The sequence below is a fragment of the Acomys russatus genome, chromosome 1 (genome assembly GCF_903995435.1).
Source record: "Acomys russatus chromosome 1, mAcoRus1.1, whole genome shotgun sequence".
Taxonomy (NCBI): domain Eukaryota; kingdom Metazoa; phylum Chordata; class Mammalia; order Rodentia; family Muridae; genus Acomys; species Acomys russatus.
In genome coordinates, this window is record NC_067137.1 from 111,720,078 (window position 1) to 111,743,240 (window position 23,163).

The window sequence follows — 23,163 nt, forward strand, 5'->3', positions numbered from 1 at the left end:
TGAGCAATAATTAACCTGAGTCTCGATCCCCTCATGTATACAAGTGGGTTTAGGTTAGTGCGTAGATCACACTCTACCAATCCATCATAGGCCCATGCTTAACAGGAGGCCTGACACACAGTAGGTTCTCACTGATTTGTTGCGGCACAGCCCCAAGGTCTGTGCATGGCCTCAGTCTCGCCAGTGTTCAAGAGGGACCTTTCTTCCACTGAGAGGGAAGAGAAACCATCTGGGAGCTTGGTGGGTGTTGTCAAAATACAAAGCTTTTTAGCCATGTTCTTGAGGTCTTTGTTGCTGGAACATCGCGGTGCAAACAGTGCTTTCTTAGTTTCTCTTAAATTCTGTTAGGATTCTTCATGGGAAAATAGAGCAAAGACCTGGGTCCAAATCCTGTGTCTGTCACTAACTTACTGTGTGATCTTGGACAAATCACTCTCCCACCCTGATCCTTGGTTTTATCACCTGCAAAACAAGGACGTGATCTTCCTCTAACCCTAACAGCATGACGTGACAGAAAGAATAGTGGTTTGGGGCATCAAGAGTCCAATGATCTAGAGAGCTCTACAACTTTGCTCTGGAGATAAGTTACTTCCTCTTTCCAGCCTCAGATTCCTCTTTTGTGAAAGGAGGATGTTGAGCTGAATCAAAGATGCTAAGAGGCTTGTGTGAGACAAGAAGCATGCAGCAGCACCTCACTGCAGCTCTGCTGAGCCTAAACTTGGCCTCAAAATGAGCCCTAGATCAGAGAACGCCCACAAGATGACTCCAGCACAGCTCTCCTTCCCAGCTGACGTCTAAGGCCCTTGACAGCTGCTCCATGTGTGACCACTCACCATGCTTGGCCAGGAATCTCAGGGCCTCCAGCTGCCCGCTCTGGGCAGCTACAAACAAGGGGGTGATGCTGTAGGCATTCTTGGCCTCCACCTTGGCCCCACCGCTCACTAGGATCTCCATGACCTCCAGGTCATTGCGTGAGACAGACTCATGCAGCGCCGTCCAGCCCCGGTTGCAGCGGTGGTTGGCGTCTGCGTTGTAGCTCACCAATATCCTCACCGCCTCAGCATTCTTGCGCTCACAGGCTGGGCCAGGGAGAAGTAAGACAGTCAGTCAGCATGGCCCCAAAAGGCTGGACAACTGCCTACTTTAATCCTTAAAGCTTAAAGAACGCAATATCAGTACCTGCTGTAAATGAGGAGGGTGAAACAGAGTGGGTAGGTGGCTTACCCAGGGTCACACAGAGAGTAAGTGTCAAGACTGGGATTCAAACCCAGGGAGTCATGTCCAGAGACTCTGTCCTCTAGAATGTTCGAGAGCATCCCTAACTCATCATCCTTTTCAATGTTACATCGGACACTAAGGCTGAAAGAATCTAAACAACAAACGGGTGCTTGTTTGAGTCTGGTTTGTCTTCTGAGTACCACCATCTTTCTCATCCTCCTCAAACCTCCCCTTCAGCTTCCTCTGTCAAAAGAGCCTGAGTGCGCCCTTGGCCCCGGCCCATCGTTCTCACTAGGGAGCTGTAGAGGGTGTTGGAGTCACCAAGGAATGTGAACCAACTAATGGCTCTTGAAGCCTCCCTGGGGAGGGGACAGCACGCAGGGGCGCAGCAGCCTCTGGTGTTTCAAGGGGTTCCACTCTCCAGCACCTAAGCCCTGCTGCTCTCTCTGTAAACCACTCAGCAAAGCCTTCCTGGAAGAGGCTGGGGGCGGGGCCCATAGGAGGCCACAGCACAGGAGAGGGAAGCCTGGGGCTTAAGTACATGGCAGAACCAAGGCCAAGCCACTGTCTGATACTACAAATGTTTCCTACGGCTCTCGTTGGGGCAGCTGAGATCCCAGGTAACAGCTAAGGGCCCCATAGAAGACACTTGCATGCTGGGTTCAGGTGCCTGCTCTTCTGTTCTCCTCACTTCCTACAGAATGCCAAGCCACCTGGGTGCCTTCGGTTCTTACATGTAAAACAGGGTGGGGGTGGGGTGGGTGGGAGGTGCAGGATACTAGCAATGCTTCCTGGGTGTGGAGACGAATACAAGGGCTTAAGGAACATGCCTTGCTCAGCACACAGGTACTCAATAGGTGACAGCTTTAGTGATGGATTATCTGTTCGATGACGCTGGGCCTGTCTAATGCAGACACTGCATACCTCTGGACTAGTACTGAGCCAGCCAGGAGGCTTTTACTCACACAAACTTAGTAGAGATGTGCACTCGCTCTCCTACCCTCTGGCTTGTGCCCATGCTGTTCCAGAAGTTTAGCCAGCTGGTAAACTCCTTGCTGCTGGGGTTCAGCTCGAGCATCCACGAGGCACCCTTCTCCACCTTCCCACCCAGCCCCTTGCCAAGGCCTGCATGCCTGCGGTCTGAATGGGTGCCCATGCTTGGTGTAGCCCACAGACGTATGCCACATCACTTGCATCTGAAGGCTTCAGTGTCCCTCAGCGGGCTGAGCTGGGGGAGGACACATGGGAAATGCTGGGTGACCCCACGTGTAAATGCAAGACCTAATTAGCATGCACCTTGCATCTTGGAGGAGTACTGCAAAGTGGGCCTCTCCGAGCTGTGCATTCATGGGAGCAAGCTGCAAGCTGCCCACCTTGCTTCTGGGCGGGGCTTCCTGATCCACCAGAAGCCCAGCCTCCGGACTTACCTTTGTAAAGCGGAGTCTCCCTGGATTTGTTAGAGATGTCAGGCTCTGCTCCCGCCTGGAGCAGCGACAGGAGGCAGTCCAGGTGTTCCCTGCATGTGGCCAGATATAATGCTGTCTCTTCCTGCAGGGTGCGCTGATCAATGGTCCCTGGGTAGGCTGAGGAGACGAGAAAAATCTGTGAAGAAGGAAGGTATCCACTCTCCCAACACAAGTGTTCTGACTTCCTCACAGTTCTGAGGATGGGCGTGGAACTGTTTCCTCATCTTGCTCCCCACGGGTCTGCTTGGCTTCCTGGCTGTAGGAATGCAGCCTGATGCCACCTCCTCTGGAAAGCCTTGTCAGATTGACCTTCTAGATCTGAAGTGTCTATTTTTCCTTTGCCCTTTTAGACCCTGTTAGAATGGCCATATCTCGTGTAATGTTTTTCTGTGGGTGTGGTTGGTAGCAGTTGGGACAGTTCTGAGGCCAAGGCAATACCTATCTGTTGGTATCATTAAGTCTAATCTGGACTCCAGAAAGATGGAATTTCGAGCTGAGGCAGAATTGGCCCAAGGTTTCAAAGTCGGTGGGCCCAGCCTTGGCAATGCACAGGCACAGTTGTGGTTCCTTCCACATCAAGTTAGCCCCCTGGAACATTCTGGAATAAGCTATCAGTGGCTGTCCCAGAACTCAGTTCTTCCCTCTCTCCCTTTTTTAGGAATTAGGTTTATCCTGTCTGAAAGGTGAGGAGAGAGAGCCACAGGGCCAGGGCCAGGGAGAAACCTGCCCACTCCCTGAACCCCCAACCCCAGTGCAACACAGTGATTGTTAACTGAGTTTGTGGAGAACATTACATGCCCCCCCCCTTGACACACACACACAGGGAGAGCCCTGTGCCCATGCTGGCCCTTCAGAGATGGCCCTCACCTTGCTGCAGAACTTTCAGACAGCCCACCTGGCCGTAGTAGGCAGCCTCATGCAGCGGCAGCCAGCCCTCCTTGTTGGGCTCGGCAAGATTCTTTCCATCCTGGATCATGACCTTCAAGGCTTCCTCATCTCCTTCCTTGATGGCCTTTAGGACGGGGTCCATAGCCCTGTGAGAGCAAGAGGCAGCAAGTCGTCAGCTGTAGGCAGGGCCAGGTGGTCTGATGAGGGCGGTGGGTGGGGGGGCCAGCGCCTACTCTGGGGTGCTCCCTTCTTGGGTATTCAGCTTGTTCTAGGACCAACGCCTGTACCCTTCAGCTCAGCGGATGCAGGAGAATTGGGGTGGGAACTCTGCAGCCCTGTGGTGGCTTTCTGTGGCTGAAGCTAATGTCACACCCAAGCTGTTTCTACCGAAGAGACTCAGGCATTGGCAACAACTAGGGGCCTTTCCCAAAGATGGCCCTCTACTTCATACCAAGCACAGCTACCGACGGGGATGGATCATTGCAAGAGCTCCCAGAGGCATGGACCTGCCAAGGCCCCTCCCTACACCGTCACCCCAGCCTTCTCATCTCCCCATCGAATCCATTATCCCCACTCCCAGCTGCTGAAAAATGACAATATTTGAAGGATTAATAAATTAGAAGCCTTCACAGTTTAAGACTTCTAAATGTCAAAAGGTCTCAAGGCTACAGTGAGAGGTATCTTTGTTTGGCTCATTGAAAGCAATTTGTTTATTTACCCATTCACTCACTCATTTGTCTGTTCACTATGACCTCTTTCCCTCTGTCCCTCTATACTGAGTCAGTAGGGACCATGAGTGTCCAGGATGCTGAATTTAGGAGCTAGGATGGGCTCAGGAGGGTCTCTGGGACCAGCCTCCAACCCCTCCCAGCTGCTTCCTCCATCATGCGACACTTCCTCCTGCCTTGCAAGCTCTGGGTTATTAATAGCCGATACAGGAGAAGCCAGAGACCCAGCAAGGACAAGGGACTGACCAGCTAGATCCTGAACGTCCATCAACACCATCACAGCCACCTGCTTACCTTCCACCCAGGAGCAACGGGACCAACCCCCGTCTGTCTCAGGGAGGGCCCCCATGGGGGGTATGTGGCCACTGCTGAAGTGGACAGGCATGAGCTGGCTGGTCCTGTGGCCTTGTTGAGGGGAGGTCCCCACAATATAATACTTGCTGTCAGGACCCAGCAGCCAGTGTGGGTCTCTCCAGCTACAGTTCACAGGCCCTGGGACTCTCATGTCACACACTGACAGGTTCCCCATGAGCTCAGGCAAAGTCCCCGCCCCAAAGAGGGAGAGGCTGCCAGGCATGTTAAACCACCAACGAGTAGTAGCAAGCTGGACATGGCTTTGGAAGAAAGACTTTGTCGTCCCCCAACCCTGCCTTGCAGAAAAGGGAGACTTGTGGGGTAGGCCCTCCTAGGGTGGACATGCAGGGGTGAGCAGCTGTACTGAGATTAGGGTGGATGTGCAGGGGTGAGCAGCTGTACTGAGATTAGGGTGGATGTGCAGGGGTGAGCAGCTGTACTGAGATTAGAACTGGGATTCCTGTTTTGTCAACCCCAAAGCCCCAAAACTGCCAGGCTTGGAGAATCTGGAAATAAAAACTTTGCATTTGCTACCTCCTCTCTGCCACACAGAAATTGGGGTACCAGCAAAGGCTACCCCTTTTTTTGCTTTTAACTGCTTCTAGGGCCACTCTGGAGTACAGAGTAAGGAGGAAGGTAGCAGCTCCCAAATACACCATGAGCTCAGCGCTCCAGGCCAAACCCTCTCCTTTGGCTCCGATTAGCTCTGAGCATTGGCACCTGGCACAGAAATGAAGCATTGTGGGTGGGGATTTATCCCTGGAGGTGGCGGCGTGGGGAGACACAAGACAGGGATAAATAGAAGTGAAAGCCAACCCCTCAGCTCACTCCCCCTAGTCCTTTGAGCCTCTGCCTCTTGCTGGAGGCCCCAGAGTCCTCCAGCAGCCGCTCACATCTCTGGGGATATCTGAGGGGTGAGTCCCACGCACAGCCTGAATGCCACTCCCGGCAGGCACCGGTCTGTGGCCCCTGTGCCCAGCTCAGTGGGAGCACTGGAATATATGGGGCACAGCTAGAAGAGGATCTAGCACTACAGATCTGCCCCTCTCCCTGCTGCCCCAGTTGGAGGTGTGAGCTTGATGGTCTTGGGGCCAGGTTTGGGGACGCGGGAGCGGGGTGGGGGGGTGTCACTTACGCCATCTGGGAGGTCTTGAACAGGTTGCTGCTATACTTCTGCATGACCCCCTGGAACAGGCCTAGGGGTGCGTGGGCCGGTTGGCTCTCGGGAGGCGAGGAGGACCTGGAGGGTACAGAGCCAGAGTGAAAGAGAGAAAAGTACTCAGCATAGGAGAAGCGGGTCATGCTGGAGGCCGGAAGGAGGATAGAGGGCGAGCCGGGAGAGAGTCTAAGTGACAGACAGACACAGGGCTCTGAACCAAAGCAGATGGCTGGGTCCTCTCTGTGTGCTGGACACAGCTGCTGTGTCTCTGGATTATTTTTGGCCCTTGGAGGAAGCCCTTGGAGATTTAAATGACCATATAAGACAACAATGAGGTTAACCTCGCCCCCGCCCCCCACACCGCCCCCCTCCCCAGCCAACCACAAGGGCGCAGATATGAAGCAAGGTGACATTCTTCACCAGGGAGGATGTGAGAAGTGGTCGGTGGCAGGCGTCAGGATGAAAGGCCGTGAGGGTCTCAGCAGGGCTGGGCAAGAGATTGCTGGACCAGCAAGAGAGCGGGGGAGCCAGTCTGAGAAGCTAAGACACATGGGCCCTGCACCTCACCTTGCTGGCTTCTCATGAGAGGACTGTGCACACCATAGTCCTCTTGGGACCCAGCAGTCTAAAAGGTACAGTAACTGGGTGTGTATAGAAGGTTAGACTGGGTTTCAAACTCAGAGATGCTTCTTGTCTGACCTGTGAACAATCTCATTTTCTCTGTCTTACTTTTCCTACCCGTGTAGTGGGAAGAGAGCAGCCCCTGGCTCAAGAGCCAGAATGAAATGCTCAGCTGTTTTGTTCTAGAGAACAGTGTCCCTTAGAGGTTCACGTGTTGAAGGTTTGTCCCCAACACAGTGGTGATCAGTGGTGTGGCTTGGAGAAGTGATTGGGTCAAAAGGATTCTGTTATCATCCTTGGATTTTTTTTTTCAGTATTTTATTCAAGTTTTATCTTAAGTAATGTTAATTACAGCGTTTGAAGGGGAGCAGCTAATTCCACACAAAATGGAAGACTCTGTAATGTACCCATTAAACTGCTAAAAAAAAAAAAAAAAGTGTTGCTGCTACAACAGAAGTCAGTTTAGATCCCTAGTGTTGGCAGGGTGTGACTGCAATCACCTGCCCAGCTCAGACACTGTGGGATTTTGATCTACTGATTGGTTTAAAATTCGATGGTGTGGTGGGTAGCTTTAATTGCCAACTTGACACAGACTGCGATCAGCTGGGAAGGGAATCTCAACGAGAGGTTGTCTAAACTGGGTTGGCCCCTGAGCATGTCTGTGGGAGTTGTCTTAATAAAGTCAAATTGCTATGTGAAGACCAAGCCCATTGTGGGTGGCGCCGTTTCCTAGGCAGGGGGTCCTGAACTGTATATAAGGGTAGCGAAACCAAGCACAGGCAAGCACGCACATGCATCTGTTTCTTTCCTCCGTCATCTGCCACTATGATGTGACCAGATGTTTCAGGCCCCTGAGCTATGACTTTCCCACAGAGATGGGATCGAACCTGGGATTTTTGAGCTGGACTGAGCCCTTTTCCCCTAACTTGCTTTTGACAGAGTATTTTTAATCATAGCAACAGAAATGAAATATGGACCCATAGGATTGTAGAGGAGGTGGTAAAATGGGACCCAGGCGACAGGAATGGGTTCTTGGCCCCTTTCTCTCTCATTCATTGCTTCCTGGCTACTGAGGGGCAAGCAACCTCCTAAGCCAGGTGCTTCCACCACCATGATATTCTGCTGCACCCGGGACCTGCAGCAACGAATGGGCCGCTGGCTACTTTTGTGCTTTTGTGCCTTTGAATGTGTGTACAGACTCTTCCCCAACTTGTGCCTCTATTTCTTTTTTTTTTTTTTTTAAGATTTCTTTATTTTATTTATTGAATATGAGTGCTTTATCTGCAGAAGAGGGTATCAGATTACATTATAGATGGTTGTGAGCCACCATGTGGTTGCTGGGAATTGAACTCAGGACCTCTGGAAGAGCAGGCGGTACTCTTAACCACTGAGCCATTTCTCCAGCCCCATGCCTCTATTTCTTTACTTGCAAAGTGAGGTCAGGACCAAACTGGGGCTGCATCACTGCCTACGTGCCTGAAGAAGCTCAGTGCGACACAGATCCAGAAGCTTCCACCCTGAATAAGGACGTGCACCGCCCATCTCACCTGGCCTGTTTGCACAGGGCCCATGCTCTCCTCTCTCCTCTTGGCCCTAGGAAAGCCGCTTCGGCCAGGCTATCTCTGTAGTCAGCAGGTCTGGGCTCTCCTTGAAGTCCTGGGATTCCTGGGTCCACGTAGCCTCTAGTCTTTGGCTACCATTCAAATGTCTTAGCAAGATGATACACACTAGTAAAAATTGCCACATTCACCTAAAATAAGGACCGGTCCCTGTGAGGTGATAACAGCAATGGGGGTGACTGAGGTGAGGAGCTGAGGCTGATGTGACATAATGACACCATGGTGTGAGTCACAGGTCACCACTGCGCAAGACAAATTTCTCAGAGCCCTTCCAAGCACCCTCCTGCCACCTTCCAAGACAGCAGGGGTGTGCCACTGCCATTCAGGCAGACATGATGGGTTCTGCAGTGTGCCAGCCTGGCTTTGTACCAAGCCTGGTGTCAAGGACTGGGATTGTAGATCACTAAGTCACTCAATTTCCTGCATCCTTAAATGCTCAGAGGCCACAGGTGTGTGACAAGGCCACCCGCCCACAGAGCTGCAGGGAGGGGTTGAGATCAAAGCAGGGGAACTCGTTCTAGGAGCACTGAAATTGGGGTGCGTGACCTTGGTCTGGGGGGGGGGGTCAGTTGTGCGGCTGCCTACAGGGCCCAAGCTCTGAGTCTCAGACTGGATGGGAAGCTGAGAGACTTTTGTGCTTTCAAAGCAAAGTAGAAGGCCCCACTTCCCCTCTGCCGGCTGCGACAGGGGAATTTCCAGCCAGAGCCGACCGCTGGGCTGAGTCATCTGGGTTGAGAGAAGTATGCTTCCGTGGGATGTGGCTACAGGTTATGACCCTTAAAGAGGTCCAGGTAGGGCTTTTCTGCACCTCCCCCACTCCCTGAAACAGCATGCATCACTACTGCGCCTGCCCCGCTGAATTCCTGTGCACCTGTAGCATTCAGCCTCTTCAGGCTGCCAGCTTAGGGCGGGCATGACCAGGTGCCAGGCTGGACCCAGCACAGGCTGTGTCTTGACTGGAACCACATGCATCCATGTACCCCATCCCAAGCAAGTCCAGTTTTGTTTCCCTCCTTGGTCTGCTGAAAAGCGCAGCCTTCAGTAAAAGCAGGCACTTGAAGGCTTTGAAGACCAGCTCTAGTTGCCCTTTGCTGGTCCATCCATAGAAACCTCAGGCTGCCTACTTCATGGGGTACAGGGGCCCCATCTCCCCACTGGATAGGAAGCAAGGTATGTCTCTTGGGAGCTCTCAGGAGCCAGGCTTGGCAAATGACTTTCATGACCATTCAACTTTGACCCTTCACCTGGTTGTGGGGAGATGGCTCTAAAGAGAGACCTTATTTATGTTTTATTTGGGGGGTATGGTCCTCCTATGGTTTGGTTTTGAATTGTTTATTTGCCTAAAAAATATTCATTAGGTACCTACATTAACAACACAAGTGAACAATGCCTCCTGTTCCCCAGACTCAGACGCAGCCTGACACAGAAGCTGACCTGTGAAGGTAAGTCAGTCATGAAATTGGGGCCCTGGGGACCCCTCACCTAGGGAGCAGGGGGAAGTGAATTTAAGCTACAGAGTGTGGGGAAGGCTTTAACCTGCCTCATCGTGTTTGCCTTTTGCAAGTAGACTGCATGGGAGGCGGGAAGCTGGGCTGTGCAACAGAGCCCGTGCCTAGCAAAGGCCTGGGTTCCATCCCTCAAACCAAAAGTAAAAACAAAAACAAACAAACAAACAAAAACAGTATACTGCAGGATGAGCAAGCTTCAGCCAGCCACTGCTGAAGGGACGGGAAGGGACAGAAGGAGTAGTTAGGGCAGGGCTCACTGAGACAGGGACATCTAAGCTGACGAGATCGTTGCACATGCTGTAAATGACACAGAAAACACTTGGCCCTCCAAACCCACCTCTTCCCATGGCCTCTTGTTCTTTTTTCTCGCCCATTCATTTGTTTATAAGTGGCCATTTGGGTATGGTCGGGCTTCAGTGAGCAGATCAGGGATTGGAGACATCACCCTCACCCTATAAATTTCACAGGTTGCTGGCAGAAGCAGGCAAATAAGGCTTAGAGGTAACAGCAGAGTCATCCATGCAGAAGCCTCTTAGACAGAGAGTAAGTGCATTCAACCTGCCTCACCTGGCAGTGCTTAGGGCTCACTGAGAAAGGGATAGGTGACCCAAGAGCCAGGTGATGAAAAGGAGCTCCCTGGAGCCTGTATGGTGTCCTGGGTCTATTTGGTAGATATTGTAATATCCAAAGATAAAGAGGTAGCGGGGATCTTATGTCCTGTACTCTCTCTCTCTCTCTAACATCTGGTTCAGGTCGTGAGTCTGTAGGGACCCTAGACCTCTGCGGGTGGGAGGGTGATGTAATGAGGCTGAAGCCTGCCTTGGGGCGGGGGTGGGAGGCAGCAAGAGACCCAAAGAAGCCTTGCTCTGCAGAATCAGCAGATCCTACACACTGCCTGGCCCCACTGTGCACCTGATTTGCCAGTTGTTAAAAGGGGCACAGAGACACCACACAGCTCTTGCTCCATCCCCCTCTCCCCCTCCCCCTTCTTCTCCCCCTCCCCCCTCTCTTTCTGTGGTATGTATGATATGTGTATGTGTGGAGTGCTGTGTGTGTGTGTGTGTGTGTGTGTGTGTGTGTGTGTGTGTGTGCGAGCATGCTAGTGGGAGCCTGCACCATGGGGCTAGTCAAGGTGCCCTCCTGGGACAGATGGAGATGAAGGCTTGCCTCACCCTGGACAAGCAGTTTCACTTCAGGTGGAACCCATGAGGTTAGACAAATGTCATTGTCCCGGTGTGTTTCTACTTCCTTATCTCACAGAGGAGGGGCAACTCAACACTCTCAGTTCTAAGGATCCCCCCCCCCCAAGGAGGGGTCCTGAGCTGTGAGGGAGGCTGCAGGCACTCAGCAATGTGTGGCTCTTGTGGCCGCCCCATCTCTCTCTCTATCTGGTCCTCTCCTGAGAAAGAGGAACCTGCGTTTGACTTCAGCAGAACCAGCCAAAAACAGGAACCGGATGAGCTAGGTCTCTGCGCAGAGTTTCTGAGGCCTCAGTGGGATGTGGTTTGGACCTGCTTAAGACCCTGAAAGCCTTGTCCTCCTCCCCGGTGCCTAAGGAGCCTGCCTGATGTCCCTGTGGAGGGGCCTCCTCAGAACAGGGCTCCCTGGCCTTGGCCCAGGTGAAGCAACATCAACAAGGAGCACTGACTTGATGCAAATGTTGATGGTTGTCACCCTGGGATGGAGCTGAGATGGCTCACCACCCACTTAGGAGTCAGGGCAGCTAGGGCTCACATTAGCAAACTCTGGACATTGAAGTTGTTGGACAAGGAAGCAAAACTTCTGAGGGAGTGAGGGACTTTCCCAAGGTCAAGGTCACCTAGGGGTCATTGGCTGCTGAGGACACTGAGATTTGTGACCCATGGCCCACAGTCACATAGATACCACCTGTTACAGCAATTATTGTCCCCCCCCACCCCTGTACCCTACCTCCAACATACACACAACCCTAGCCGGGCGAGGGTGGGACTGCAAAAGCATCTTCACAATTTATGTGTTTCTTACTTAAAAGCACTTGAAGAGCAAATGCCAATGACCTTTCTGGCTGTCCCTGCAATGAAGGTGTCCCCTAGGTCAATACTGCCCAATCTGTCAGCCGCTGGCCACACATAGCTAATAAGCACTTGGAATGTGGCTGCTGTGAACGTGAAATACACATGAATTTAAAAGCTTGACAAGAGCTATTGAATACTTGGTGTGTGTGTGTGTGTGTGTGTGTGTGTGTGTGTGTGTGCACTTGTGTGCCTCGGTAACCATGTGGAGGCTAGAGGACAGCCTGTTGGTTCTTTCCTTTTACCACATAGGTACCAGGCTTGGAAGCGAGCATCTTTACTCACTGGACCATCTCACGGGACCTTCAGGTATAACTTTTATATTGGTGATTAGCAGAATGATGATATTTAGAAAGAAAAAATATATATAATTTATGAGTCGTGGTTGTGCACGCCTGGTTTCTCAGCAATGGGGAGGCCAAAGCATTGAGAGTTTGAGGCTAGCCTGGGCTACACAAGTGAGTTCCAGATGAGCTTCAGCTATGTATTTCAGCCTTGTCACCAAAAAAAAAAAAAAAAAAAAAAAAAAGCGTGTGAAATTTCACTTGTTTCTACTACTATTTAAGTGGCACCGTGAACTGTGTCTGTGGCTTTTCACATGGCTGCAGGTCACATTAGAGAGCCCAACAGCTAGGACTATGAGATACTAGAGAGAGAGAGAGGCAGGGAGACAGGGCAGGATGAGGATGCCAGGCAGGTGCTTTACACCTTGAAGATGTTTCCCGTAGATACTGCCCAGGCAGAGCTGGAAGTACTAGCCCACCAAACCACAGTCCCCTGCACTCAAGCATAAGTCAGCCAGGCCAGGCCAGGCCTGGGATTCGGAGCTAGTCAATTCTAAGTTCCTACCCTGATGACCCTGGGGCCGGTTGGTCAGCCTTAGGCTTCGGTTTCCTATACTCAGAGAACCGCTTAGGGGGTCCTTAAGAGAGTTTTAAAAAATGGAAGCACGTAGCCAGGCGTGGTGGCACACACCTTTAATCCCAGCACTCAGGAGGCAGAGGCAGGTGGATCTCTGTGAGTTCGAGGCCAGCCTGGCCTACAAAATCAGTCCAGGACAGCCAAGGCTACACAGAGAACCCCTGTCTCAAAAAACCAAAAATAAATAAATAAATAAATAAATATTTTTAAAAATGGAAGCACGTGGACTCAGCCCTGAGAGACTGTCAGTTCCATACTCATAGAATTTACTTACTTCAGATAAAAAAAATATTTGAAAAACCTGTCTGTACTGAGCTGCATAGACTGTTTTTCTTGCCATTGTTTTCCCAAATGATATACTGTGACAGTTAGTTGGGTGTACATAAGTTACACGCAAACACAGTATTTTATGTGAGAGATTTGGGCCACAGACGTCTTGGATCCCACTCCACTGTGACACCAAAGACTTTAGATGACAAGTGCAGGCCATGAAGGGATCAGAGGCCGGGATGGAGACCCTGCACAGGGCACCTGAAGCTTGGGGCAATGCTCAGAGGTCTGCTTTCGTTTCATTAGCCTCACCTCACTCACCTGGTCCATGGGTGGAGGCGGTCTGGCTGATGGTTGGTCTGAGAGGACACAGCGGCCTCAGCAGGGCTGGGGCCCCGAGTCTTGTCTGCCAGGCTCTGCTCGATAGCCATCTGGAGCAGCTCCTCCTCGCTCAGGCTGCTGTACAGGCTGTACTCCTCTTGCCCAATGGCACGCTGGCTGCCCCGAGTGGTGATCTCGGTCGCCATCTCGGCCACCTCTTCTCCAGCTTCCAGAAGAGAGACTCAGCAGTCACAAGCACTCAGCAGGTGACAAGTCCCTGTGAGGAAGCCAAAACCACCCCGGTCACTGAGTGTTCCACAAGGCAGCTATATTTACTCACAGAGAAGGCTGTGCAACTGCACATTTTTAAACATGTATGTGTGCACCTGCGTGTTAGTATGTAAACCTGAGTGTGGATGCACACAGACACCAGAAGAAGCTGTCAGATCTCCTGCAGGTAGAATTGCAGGTGGTTGTACATCACTTGACATTCACACTAAGAACCAAACTGGGCCCCTCTGCATGAATAGCAAGTGCTCCTAACCACTGAACCATCTCTCCACCTCACTCTTGTTTTTGTTTCTTGTTTTTAATTCATTCATTTGGCCAGGAGATCAGTCTAAACATCCAGCCATGTACACAACCATCCACTCACTCATCTATTCACCAGTCCACCTATCCTTCAGACCATCAGCTGCTTGTGCATCTGTCAGTCCACCTACAGCTACACTCACCCATCCTCCCATCCATCCTCCTACTCCTCCACATGCCCAAACATCCAGCTATTGTACCCACCCATCCATCACCCTACCCACTGAGCCATATGTGCCCTCGACTACCACCCTCTCAACTCTTTCTTCCGCAATCATTCACCCTCCAACCACCCATCCAACCGTCCTTCATCTGTCCATCATCCATCCCTCTGTCTATTCACTCCCTCGGCCACATGCCCCCCCCCCCACCCTCCTACCCGTTCCCTTTTAAACCCATCGATGCAGACATCTACCCACTCACCGTTTTCGTTCCCGGAAGCCTATCTACCAATACACTTCTGCCTGCATACGTTAGCTGAGATTATTATTATTATTATTATTTTTGTGTGTGTGTGTGCAACTGCTCTGGCTCAGGCACACTTCCGGGGACACAAAGATCTTGACATCCTGGATCCTGCCTCCTCATGGGCCCACACTGTGCTGTGTGCATTCCTCCCATCCAGTCGCAGCTGTGTTCCACACTGGCACATCAAGACTGCTCTTCGCTGTGGGAGGGCTGAGAATGCTGCGGATGAGTCAGACATCGGCTCATGCTCGGGATTGCACGGTCAGGTTAAAGCCAGCCATTACAACAGTTTCATTACAGGGACTCCTCTAAAAGATACAGCTGCTCCAGAGAGAACGGAGCAGGCTGAGGGAAGCCCTTCAGCAAATGGAATCAAATCAGCCCAACCTGCCATATTTACCGACTTGCAGTAGTGTGACCGCAGGTCAGTGGTTCCCAGCCTTGGCTGTGCATTCAAGGTACATGCGGTCTTTTTAAAATCCTCCCCACCAAGTGCCAGCATTCTATTTGGGAAAACATGTGCCCTTTCCTCTAGAGGCAGAAATCCTTTCCTTTCCCTCGGATATTGGGCCAAAGCCCTTGCTCTGCCAAAGCAAAGCTGGTAGGCACAACACACTGGGCACATGAGCGATCTCTTCTATAATGCCCAGGGAAAAGAGGAATTTCCCACAAGACCTACTTCCTTGTAGCCTGAGCCCCCAGAAAGGATGCATCAGGCTCCTGAGGGTAGACAAGCACCCTGTAGGAGGGATCCCTGTCAAGTCAATGAGACACCCCCCCCCCCGCCGCCGCAGGCAATAGAAAGTCAACACCCACTCCCACCCTGAGCTACCCTCAAGTGATTAGGAGTCTCCATGCCATAGCCTCCAGCCCCAGCCTGCACCTCAGTATGGACCTTGGCTACCAGTGCTTAGTCTAAGGACTGCTTTGCTATGTGGCATTCTTGTGGCTCTGGCTAACCGGAACCCAGGAGACCAGCCCAGCACTTCTCAGTAAGGACATCCAAATGGCCCACAGCCAGAACACCAAGGGGCATTCACTTCATTAATGCCGAGGGGTTCGGATTCAAATCTAAAGCAACCCAACTTCCCCTTACTTCACACGGCTCCAATGAAAGTGGTGAAAAATGTAAGTGTGGCGGGGGTGGGTCACCGCAAAGAATATGGGGCCACTGGGGCCTGTGATATGGATTAGAACAGCACTGAAAGGTGAGCCTTCTCTCCCACTAGTCCTGGGGCCTCCTGTGGTGTTGAGGGCCACAGGGAGAGATCACACCATGGGTGTCCTATGAAGAAACATGGCAGAGTGGGCATGGCTGAAAGGCAGCCATTTTTTTGCACCCAGCCTCTCCGGCCAAGGACCCCTGATTCAGGTGTCAGGGGAAATGTGTTGTGTTCATCATAGAGATGAATGTAGAGGTCGTGTCTCTCTTGCCCTCTACAGGGCTTGCTATTGGGGTTGCTTGCAATGGACTTAGCAGCCTATAGCGTTCATAAAATAGCCTCACACTCCTGTCAAAAGACCAGGACCTAACCAAAGGTCAGGTACGGAGAGTAAGCAATAGAATCAGAGTAAGGTTTAAGTCCTTGAAAAGCCAGCTGGTTTCTGGACTGGGGGCCTCTTGCTACCTACTGTAGCCTTGCCCTGCCATCTGCTGGTCATATCAGGGATTGCAGCTTATTCGCTAGAAGGCCTCATCCTGTCTGTGAAGTATACACTAACAGCTTGGCCTGTGGCTGTGTTTTCAGGAAGCAGGATATTATGGAAAATGTGGAGACATCATCTGGCATACAGCCAGGGTCTGGAAAAAAAATCTGAAATTGACTAAAGCTCCCTGTACATTCAGGGCCTGCCCTGGCTGGCAGTTTTTCTTACCTTCTTGCTGGTTTTTCTCCATTTAAGATGAGGGAGGGCCAAAGTGAAAGGAGCCCCCAAGCCAGCCTTCGCTTTCTGAGGAAAGAGTGGCTGTCAGCGCCTAAGCAGCGTGTCATGGCAAGATCTGGGCAGAGCTGGGGGCTCCGTGTCCACCCTCATCCATCCTGAAGCAGAGCTGGTGTCCATCCCTGCAAGATTCCCCAGCCCCTCCACCCTCTAGCTGTTCTAGACTTTGGGGGACCACCTTCCTGGCCTCCCTTCTCCTGCCAGTTTGTTTCACTCTGTACAAGGTGACTGTCTACACAGGACAATGGGAGAGGGGGCTGCTGCGCTGTGCTCCTGAGCCAGGCCACGGCTCTGTGACAGGTGTACTGCCAACCGAAGAGAAGGCCCCCTTTCCCCGCAGTGTGCACACTCATGTTTGCTGCTGTTTGAACCACATCTCGAGCTTGTGGTAGAGGTGTTGTTTTCCTGTCTGTCAGTGGGGAGAAAATGAGACACATCCAAGGAGGAAGTGACAGAGAGGGAGAGACTAGAAGGCTGCATCTGACTTCGCAGCAGACTCCTGACTCAGGGAACTAAGGACAGCCTCCAGCTGCTTTTCTTTTTATTTTTTGCATGTGTGTGTGTGTGTTGGGGGATGTACAGGTGAGGTGAAAGTGTCTGAGTGTATGCATGTATGTCTGAGGGTGGCATTAGGTGTCTCAATTTAATTTATTGAAACAGAGTCTCTCAATGACCTCAGAGCTAGCTAGCTCGCCCTAGGGGCCCCTGGCTCTGCCTCCTATGTGCTGAGATTATAGGCAGCGCCATGCCTGCCTGGTTTTCACATGGGTTCTGGGGATGCCAACTCCAGCTCTTGCGGTTGTGCGGCAAGCACCTTACTTACTAAGTCACTTCCCCAGGATCTCTCCCGCTGTTTTATAAGGTTTTAGGAGAGGCTGGGGTCAAAAGTAAAGACTTTTCATTTTAAAAAGATTATCTCTAGGGGGCTGGAGAGATGGCTGGGCGTTTAAGAGCACTGGCTGCTCTCCCAGAGGTCCTGAGTTCAATTCCCAGCAACCACATGGTGGCTCACAACCATCTATAATAAGATCTGGTGCCCTCTTCTGGCCTGCAGGCATACATGCAGGCAGAACATTGTATATATAATATATAATTTTTTTTAAAAAAAGATTTTCTCTAAGTGTACATTATATGTGTGCATATAATAAATTTATACTTACAAACATGTTTGTCGTCTGAATCATATAATGTAACCCTTCATGTAATATATACTATATTATAAATGTCTATATGTACAGTCTGCTCTCCGAATCTGTAGATTCTGTATCTGTGAATTCAACCAAATGAAGCTCAAAATTATTCAGAAAAAAAAAATGTTCACAGAATCGTCTACATGTCTACATGTGGACATTATTCCTTGAACATGTATAAACATTCCTATCACTGTTTCCTGAACAATACAGTGTAGCAACCACCTTTGTAGGGGGCTTTGGGTAACCCAGTGATGGTTTCAGTGAGTACAAGAGGCTGTGTGCAGGTCTCAAGCCCCTTGGAGTTTGCTATCTACAGGTTCCAGAAACCCATCCCGGCAGAGCCTATGAGCAACTATGTATCTAACACTCACTCATACATAGCATCTATTTATTGTGAAGGCTTCAGGGTCTCCCAAATGTCCCAAGACCCTTAACCTCGGCTGAAAACAGGCTGCTTTGGCTGAGGAAGAAGTGGGGAAGGCTGTTTCTTAGCCCCTCCCACTCCCAAGATGCAGTTTTATTCTTTGCAATGTTCCATCAATCATCCTAACTCTTCACTCTCCAGCAGAGGCTCATGGGAGATGTGGAGGTCGGCTCTCCTTGCCTGGCCCTCAGGCTCTAAAATTTGAACAGTAACAACCACTCTTGTGCTTGTGGACCGACCCTGAACTGTGCTCAACCACTGTCCTGAGCAAACTCCTTTGCCCATAGTATCTGTGTCAGTTAGTTTTGTCAACTTGACACAAAGTAGAGACACCTGGGAAGAGGAACTCTCAGTTGAGGAGTTGCCTCCATCAGACTGGCATATGGACATTTAATTGGTGAAGGAAGTCATAGCCCACTGTGGGCAGTGAGATCCCTGGGCAGGTGAGTCTGGGGTGCGTAAGGAAACAAGCTGAGCAAGTCAGGGGCGAGCAAGCCAATAAACAGTGTTCCTCCATGATTCACGCTTCAGTTCCTGCCTTTGGGTTCCTGCATTGAGCTCCTGCCTTGGCTCCCCTCAATATTGGACTGCAACGTGGAAGTGTAAGGCAAACACGTCCTCCCCACCCGACCCCCCGCACAACACCCGAGTTGCATTCACTCAGTATCTTTATCACAGCAACAAGGAAGCACACTACAGCCACGTCTACCTACTGCCTTCCCATTGTCAAGATGGGGAGACTAAGGCCAAAATGTAAATGGCAAAGGGCACATCTACCTGCCCCTTTTTCATCAGGAACCTCGGCCTTAAATACTGGGGGCAATGGCAAGGGTTCCTAAAAACACCTCTTCGCCTCCCCCTTCTCACCCATGTTGCTGCCCTGGCTAAGGTGGGGCCCAGGTCAAAGGCCCAGGATGGGCCTCTGACAACGGCCCAGAGTGAGCCTCTGACAAGTATATTAGCTGCCTTTCTGTTGCTGTGATGAAACACTATGCCCCAAAGCAGCACATGAAAGAAAGAGTTTGTTTTAGCTTATAGTTCCAGAGGGTTATGTGGCCGGGAAGCATGGCCACGTGAGGCAGGAATGGCACCAAAGAAAGAAAGAGCTCATGTCTTCAACGCAAGAGCAAACCGGAAGTAGGGCTGCGGACTCTCAAAGCCCACCCCCAGAGAGATATACTTCGGCCAGTACAGCTGCAGCTCCCCATAGTTCTGCCCCACCCCAAATGGTGCCATGGACCAGGAACCAAGTCTTCAAATTCCTAAGCCTGGTGGGGGGGGGGGCGAGGGAGGGGAGGGACGGGGGGGGGTGCATTTCTCACTCAAGCCACAGACTAAAGGGCCTCTGGTGTCAGGGTCTTTTTGTAGACTTCTGTCCTCCCTCCCAGTGTAGCAGCCATTTGATTGTCTTCATCAAAGGCGCTGAGATGACTTGCAAGAGATCCTCCAGACCCAGCCTCATAGAAGAGGAGGTAACCCTGAGCTGAGATATCAAGTCAATGTCCTTGTACCTTCCCCCAGCTGTATGCAACACAGCTCAGGCTACATATGGTCTCCTGGTCTCAGGAGGTGCTAACACTAGACCCATAACCTGTGGGTCCTGGCCTATTTGTAGTCAAATGATTCTTTCACAGGGGTCACCCAAAGACTATTGGAAAACGCAGATATTTATGGCTGATAATGGTAGCAAAACGAAGTAGCGATGAAAATAACTTTATGGTTGGGGGGGCTCACCCCAATATGAAGAACTGTATTAAAGCCACAGCATGCGGAAGGTGCTAGAGTGCATAGACTGTGGAGGGTTAACATCAGAAAGACCCCATCTCCACAGCTCTGGGGGAGTCCATGCTAGAGTGAGACTCTAATGCTGTGGCTGCTTTGGGGCCACCCACACTCCTGTAAGTGACCCGTCATCCATGCTCTGTAAATGACTCACTGGTTGGCCAAGCTGGACTACTGTTGTCAGAGGCCTATCTGGAGCAAGTAGACATGTGTTGGTGTCTCTCCAGGAAAAGCACATGGGGTGGGCCTTATGACTTCTAAGCACAACAGCCTTAGCTGCTGGTCTCAGAGCCTCGATAGTGGTCTCAGCCAAGCTTGTGACTTTGGAGTGTCAAGGCTCTGTGGATTCTCAGGCTCAGTCAGTGTTGGGGGTGGAGGGGTGATAAGATCTGCTCAGGGGTAGAGCAGCCAATACCACCATACAGGACTCTACTCTCCTTGTATGGAAGGGAAACTGAGGCCCAGAGAGGTCTCAATGGGAGTTGGTCCTGTGAAAGCTAATTCTGCCCTCCCTCCATCACCGGGCTAGAGGATTATTGTACAGAAAGGGGAAACTGAGGCTTCATCAGGAGTGGAGCACCCTGACTTCTCTTTACTAGTCCAAATCTGAGTCTCTGTATTTCTGTCTCTCTCTCTCAGTCTCTCTCTTCTCTCTCTGTCTCTCTGTCTCTCTCTGTTTCTCTCTGTCTCTCTCTGTCTCTCTCTGTCTCTGTCTCTCTGTGTCTCTGTCTGTCTGTCTGTCTGTCTGTCTCTCTCTCTCTCTCTCTCTCTCTCTCTGTCTGTCTCTGTCTCTCTCTTTCTCTCATTGTCTGAAATCCTAAATAGACATCTTGGTAATTTATTTGGGGTCTGGGGTACTTTGAGAAAGCTACCTCATAAAGACAGTGAGGAAGAGAGTGGGGCTGTGGAGAAAAGCAGGAAGAAAAATACTACTCTTCTGGGGTTTGTGGCTAATACTGTGCTCTAAGGAGCCAGTCCCTCACAGAGCTAAAGGCCGCCTAAGGCATTGCCTGTGGACAGGAGCTAAGCAACCTCCAGGGAGCCCAGTTTCTTCTTATGCCCCTAGCCCAGAGTTGTTGCCTCTCCAGGCCAGGGGGTCACCTTTGTCTCAGACACCAGGTGAAGGGCCCTTTCCTGGCCTTGTAGGCACTGGCCACTGTCCCAGGTTCTACCCTCCTACTATTGCATCCAGACATATCAGTATGGCTCAGTCCACAGGGCTGGACACAGGATTCCAGGGCCCTGACCGAGTTTCTGCCTTGTCTCTAGAAATGCTAAGCTCTGCCATCTATCTGCCAGCAGCCTGAAGTGTCGGTGATGGTTGGGTAAGGCTGGCCACGCCTCCCCGGCTGGGCAGCCAGGGACTCTGCAGCTTAGAAGGAGGAGGCCTCTGGACAGGCTGTGTCTCCTGCAGGAGGACTCTTACTTAGATCTAGTCCATGGACAACACATGGTACCTAATGGTGCCATGAAGATGCCAGGGAAATTCCTGCTGGGCTCACAAAGATGCCAACTGCTACAGTGACGGCCTGAGAGCTGTGGGAGCTATGGCTGTGAACATGAGTCCCCGAGGTCCAGAAGCTCAGATTTGGCTGCTGATTTCAGCATCTTATCACCGCCCAGCCTCAGACAAGATGCTTAAACTTCTCATAACCTCTGTTTTCAAATCTTGAAAAAGAATCAAGACTCACCTCACACTCATGGTGGCCTTGAGAGAGGTCAGAGAAATCATTGACCTGTATTGAGTCTTTGGAGGATACTGGCTAACATGGACTGAGTTGCTCTTCATTATAAAATCATTCCAGGCCACCACACAGAGGAGGAGACGACACCCCCAATTGCTGCCTCAAGGCTCCCGACACTGGTGGCCACTACATACCAGGTGTTACCTACTTGTGCCAGAAGGGACCAAAATTATGAGATGGCTCCTTCTGGTGGGTGCACGTCTGTATTTTTGAACAAGAGTGGGGCTACCAGCCACTGGTGGCTAAGGTCGGGCTGTGACTCAGGGCTAGTCTGGCAGCCTGGCTGAGCTCCTTGCAGTAGGGTTTTCCTGCTCCAAGCAGGGCTCTGTCATGTCCCTGCTGTCCCTCCGTGTCACCTTCCTGTTCATGTCAGTCTAATCTCCCTGCCATTGCACGATGTAGCCTGAAATAAAACCCTATCTGTCTCCCCTCTGCTCACACTTTTCAAACTTGCACCATCTCTACCTGGTCCTGGAGTAAGTGATTACTCCTTCCTCCAGCCTCCACCCCATGGGGGTCTTTCCTTCAGCAGCCCTGTCTTTCCCAAGTCTCCTCTCCCACTGTCGCCACCCAGAGACCCCTTGCTCCCTGTGATAATATTCCATCTGTCCTATTCAATACCACTGCCGCCTTAAATATGGCATGTGTGTGTATGCATGTATGTATACATGAGATATTTTTGCATCTCTACATCCCATTTTTTAAAAATCACATCTAGGTAACATTTCTCACCCCACACCCTCCCCTAAACCTCCAGAAAGGGTAAGCAGAACACATGCCACCTGGGTTGTCACCAACCCCACATTACTATTCATGCCTAGCCCTCTGAGTGTAGCAGACACTGAATACTCCTGCAAGAAAGCATATACCATTTGCTCAGCCTGGAAGTATTTTTTAAAAGTCGCCGGTCTAACACAGACATTACCAGAGACCCTATGGACCAAACAATAGCATCGCTGCTCACTCTTTTCACATATCTGTTTGGAAGCACATATCAGAATGACTCTCTAAGGCAGACTCCTCCAGAAGACTAGCTCCTGCGCATGTAAGAGGGCTGGTTCCCAGCCACTAGACCCAAAGTCTCCAGGATGTACAGAGCTGGAGAGAAGGAGCAAGGAGACAGTGGCATGGGCACAGTTTGACTACAGGTCTCCGTGAGTCCTGAAGCTACAGGTCCCAGCCCGCCCAGCAATTCTTTTCAAAGTCTCTGTGACCCGAGTCAAAAGCATGCATTACCTGTGAGCCTCTGCGGCAGGGGCACGGGGTCTGAGCAACAAAGAGATTTTTCTTGACTGCCTGAACTCAGAACATGCTCCCTGAGTTTGTCTCCTGTGCTGGCCCTGAGCTTCCAGCTGTTGTGCCAGGCAGCTTTGAAGAGCTCTCCTTTGAAGCACAGAGTTTATTTTGGGCCCACCGCATGACCACGGATGTCAAGCCAAACTATAAGATGTTATGACTCTCAGATTTCCCTTCTGAAGACTGCCCTGAGGAAGCTGTGAGCCCGCCTTCCACTCCTCCGGGGGGCACGGGAGACAGGCTCCCGCTTCAGAGAGCATCTCGAGCTTCGGCCCTCACGTGATGTCATCATTTGTGATCCTTGACATGGAGGCCATATATGGGTATGTTTCTAGAACTACCCAGGCGGGAGCTGGAGAGGAGGAAAATGCAGAAAGACAAGTCGGGGAGGGAGCATAAAGAGACACAGAATTGGGAAAGAGACTAAAAAGCAGGGGAGAAAGAAGAGCCCAGAAGGAGAGGCAGGAAGAGGGACTGAAGGAGGGAGGGTGCACAAGGGTTCTGAGTAAGACCCTCGAGATAATCAGTGTTGGGCATGAAGCAGGTGGCCAAAGCTAGCGTTTGGAGACACCAGCTGTCTAGAATTGCATACTTTGGGG

General features: G+C 51.2%; 1 protein-coding gene across 2 annotated transcripts in view; it reads right to left on the reverse strand.

Annotated features, from left to right (window-relative positions):
• Positions 1-22,825, reverse strand: part of Asb2 (ankyrin repeat and SOCS box containing 2) — a 35,524-nt gene extending 12,699 nt beyond the window's left edge. Inside the window, exons 1-6 of one of the 2 annotated variants that reach the window (XM_051150827.1) lie at positions 22,505-22,825; positions 13,125-13,401; positions 5,790-5,894; positions 3,552-3,718; positions 2,646-2,801; positions 834-1,079 (exon numbers count right to left, since the gene is read on the reverse strand). In XM_051150827.1, coding sequence (XP_051006784.1) covers positions 834-1,079; positions 2,646-2,801; positions 3,552-3,718; positions 5,790-5,894; positions 13,125-13,330 — 880 coding nt within the window. In that variant the 5' untranslated portion in view covers positions 13,331-13,401; positions 22,505-22,825. The remainder of the gene's footprint in view (positions 1-833; positions 1,080-2,645; positions 2,802-3,551; positions 3,719-5,789; positions 5,895-13,124; positions 13,402-22,504) is intronic. The other variant, XM_051150826.1, reaches the window with a different exon arrangement.
• Between the last annotated feature and the right edge of the window lie 338 nt (positions 22,826-23,163).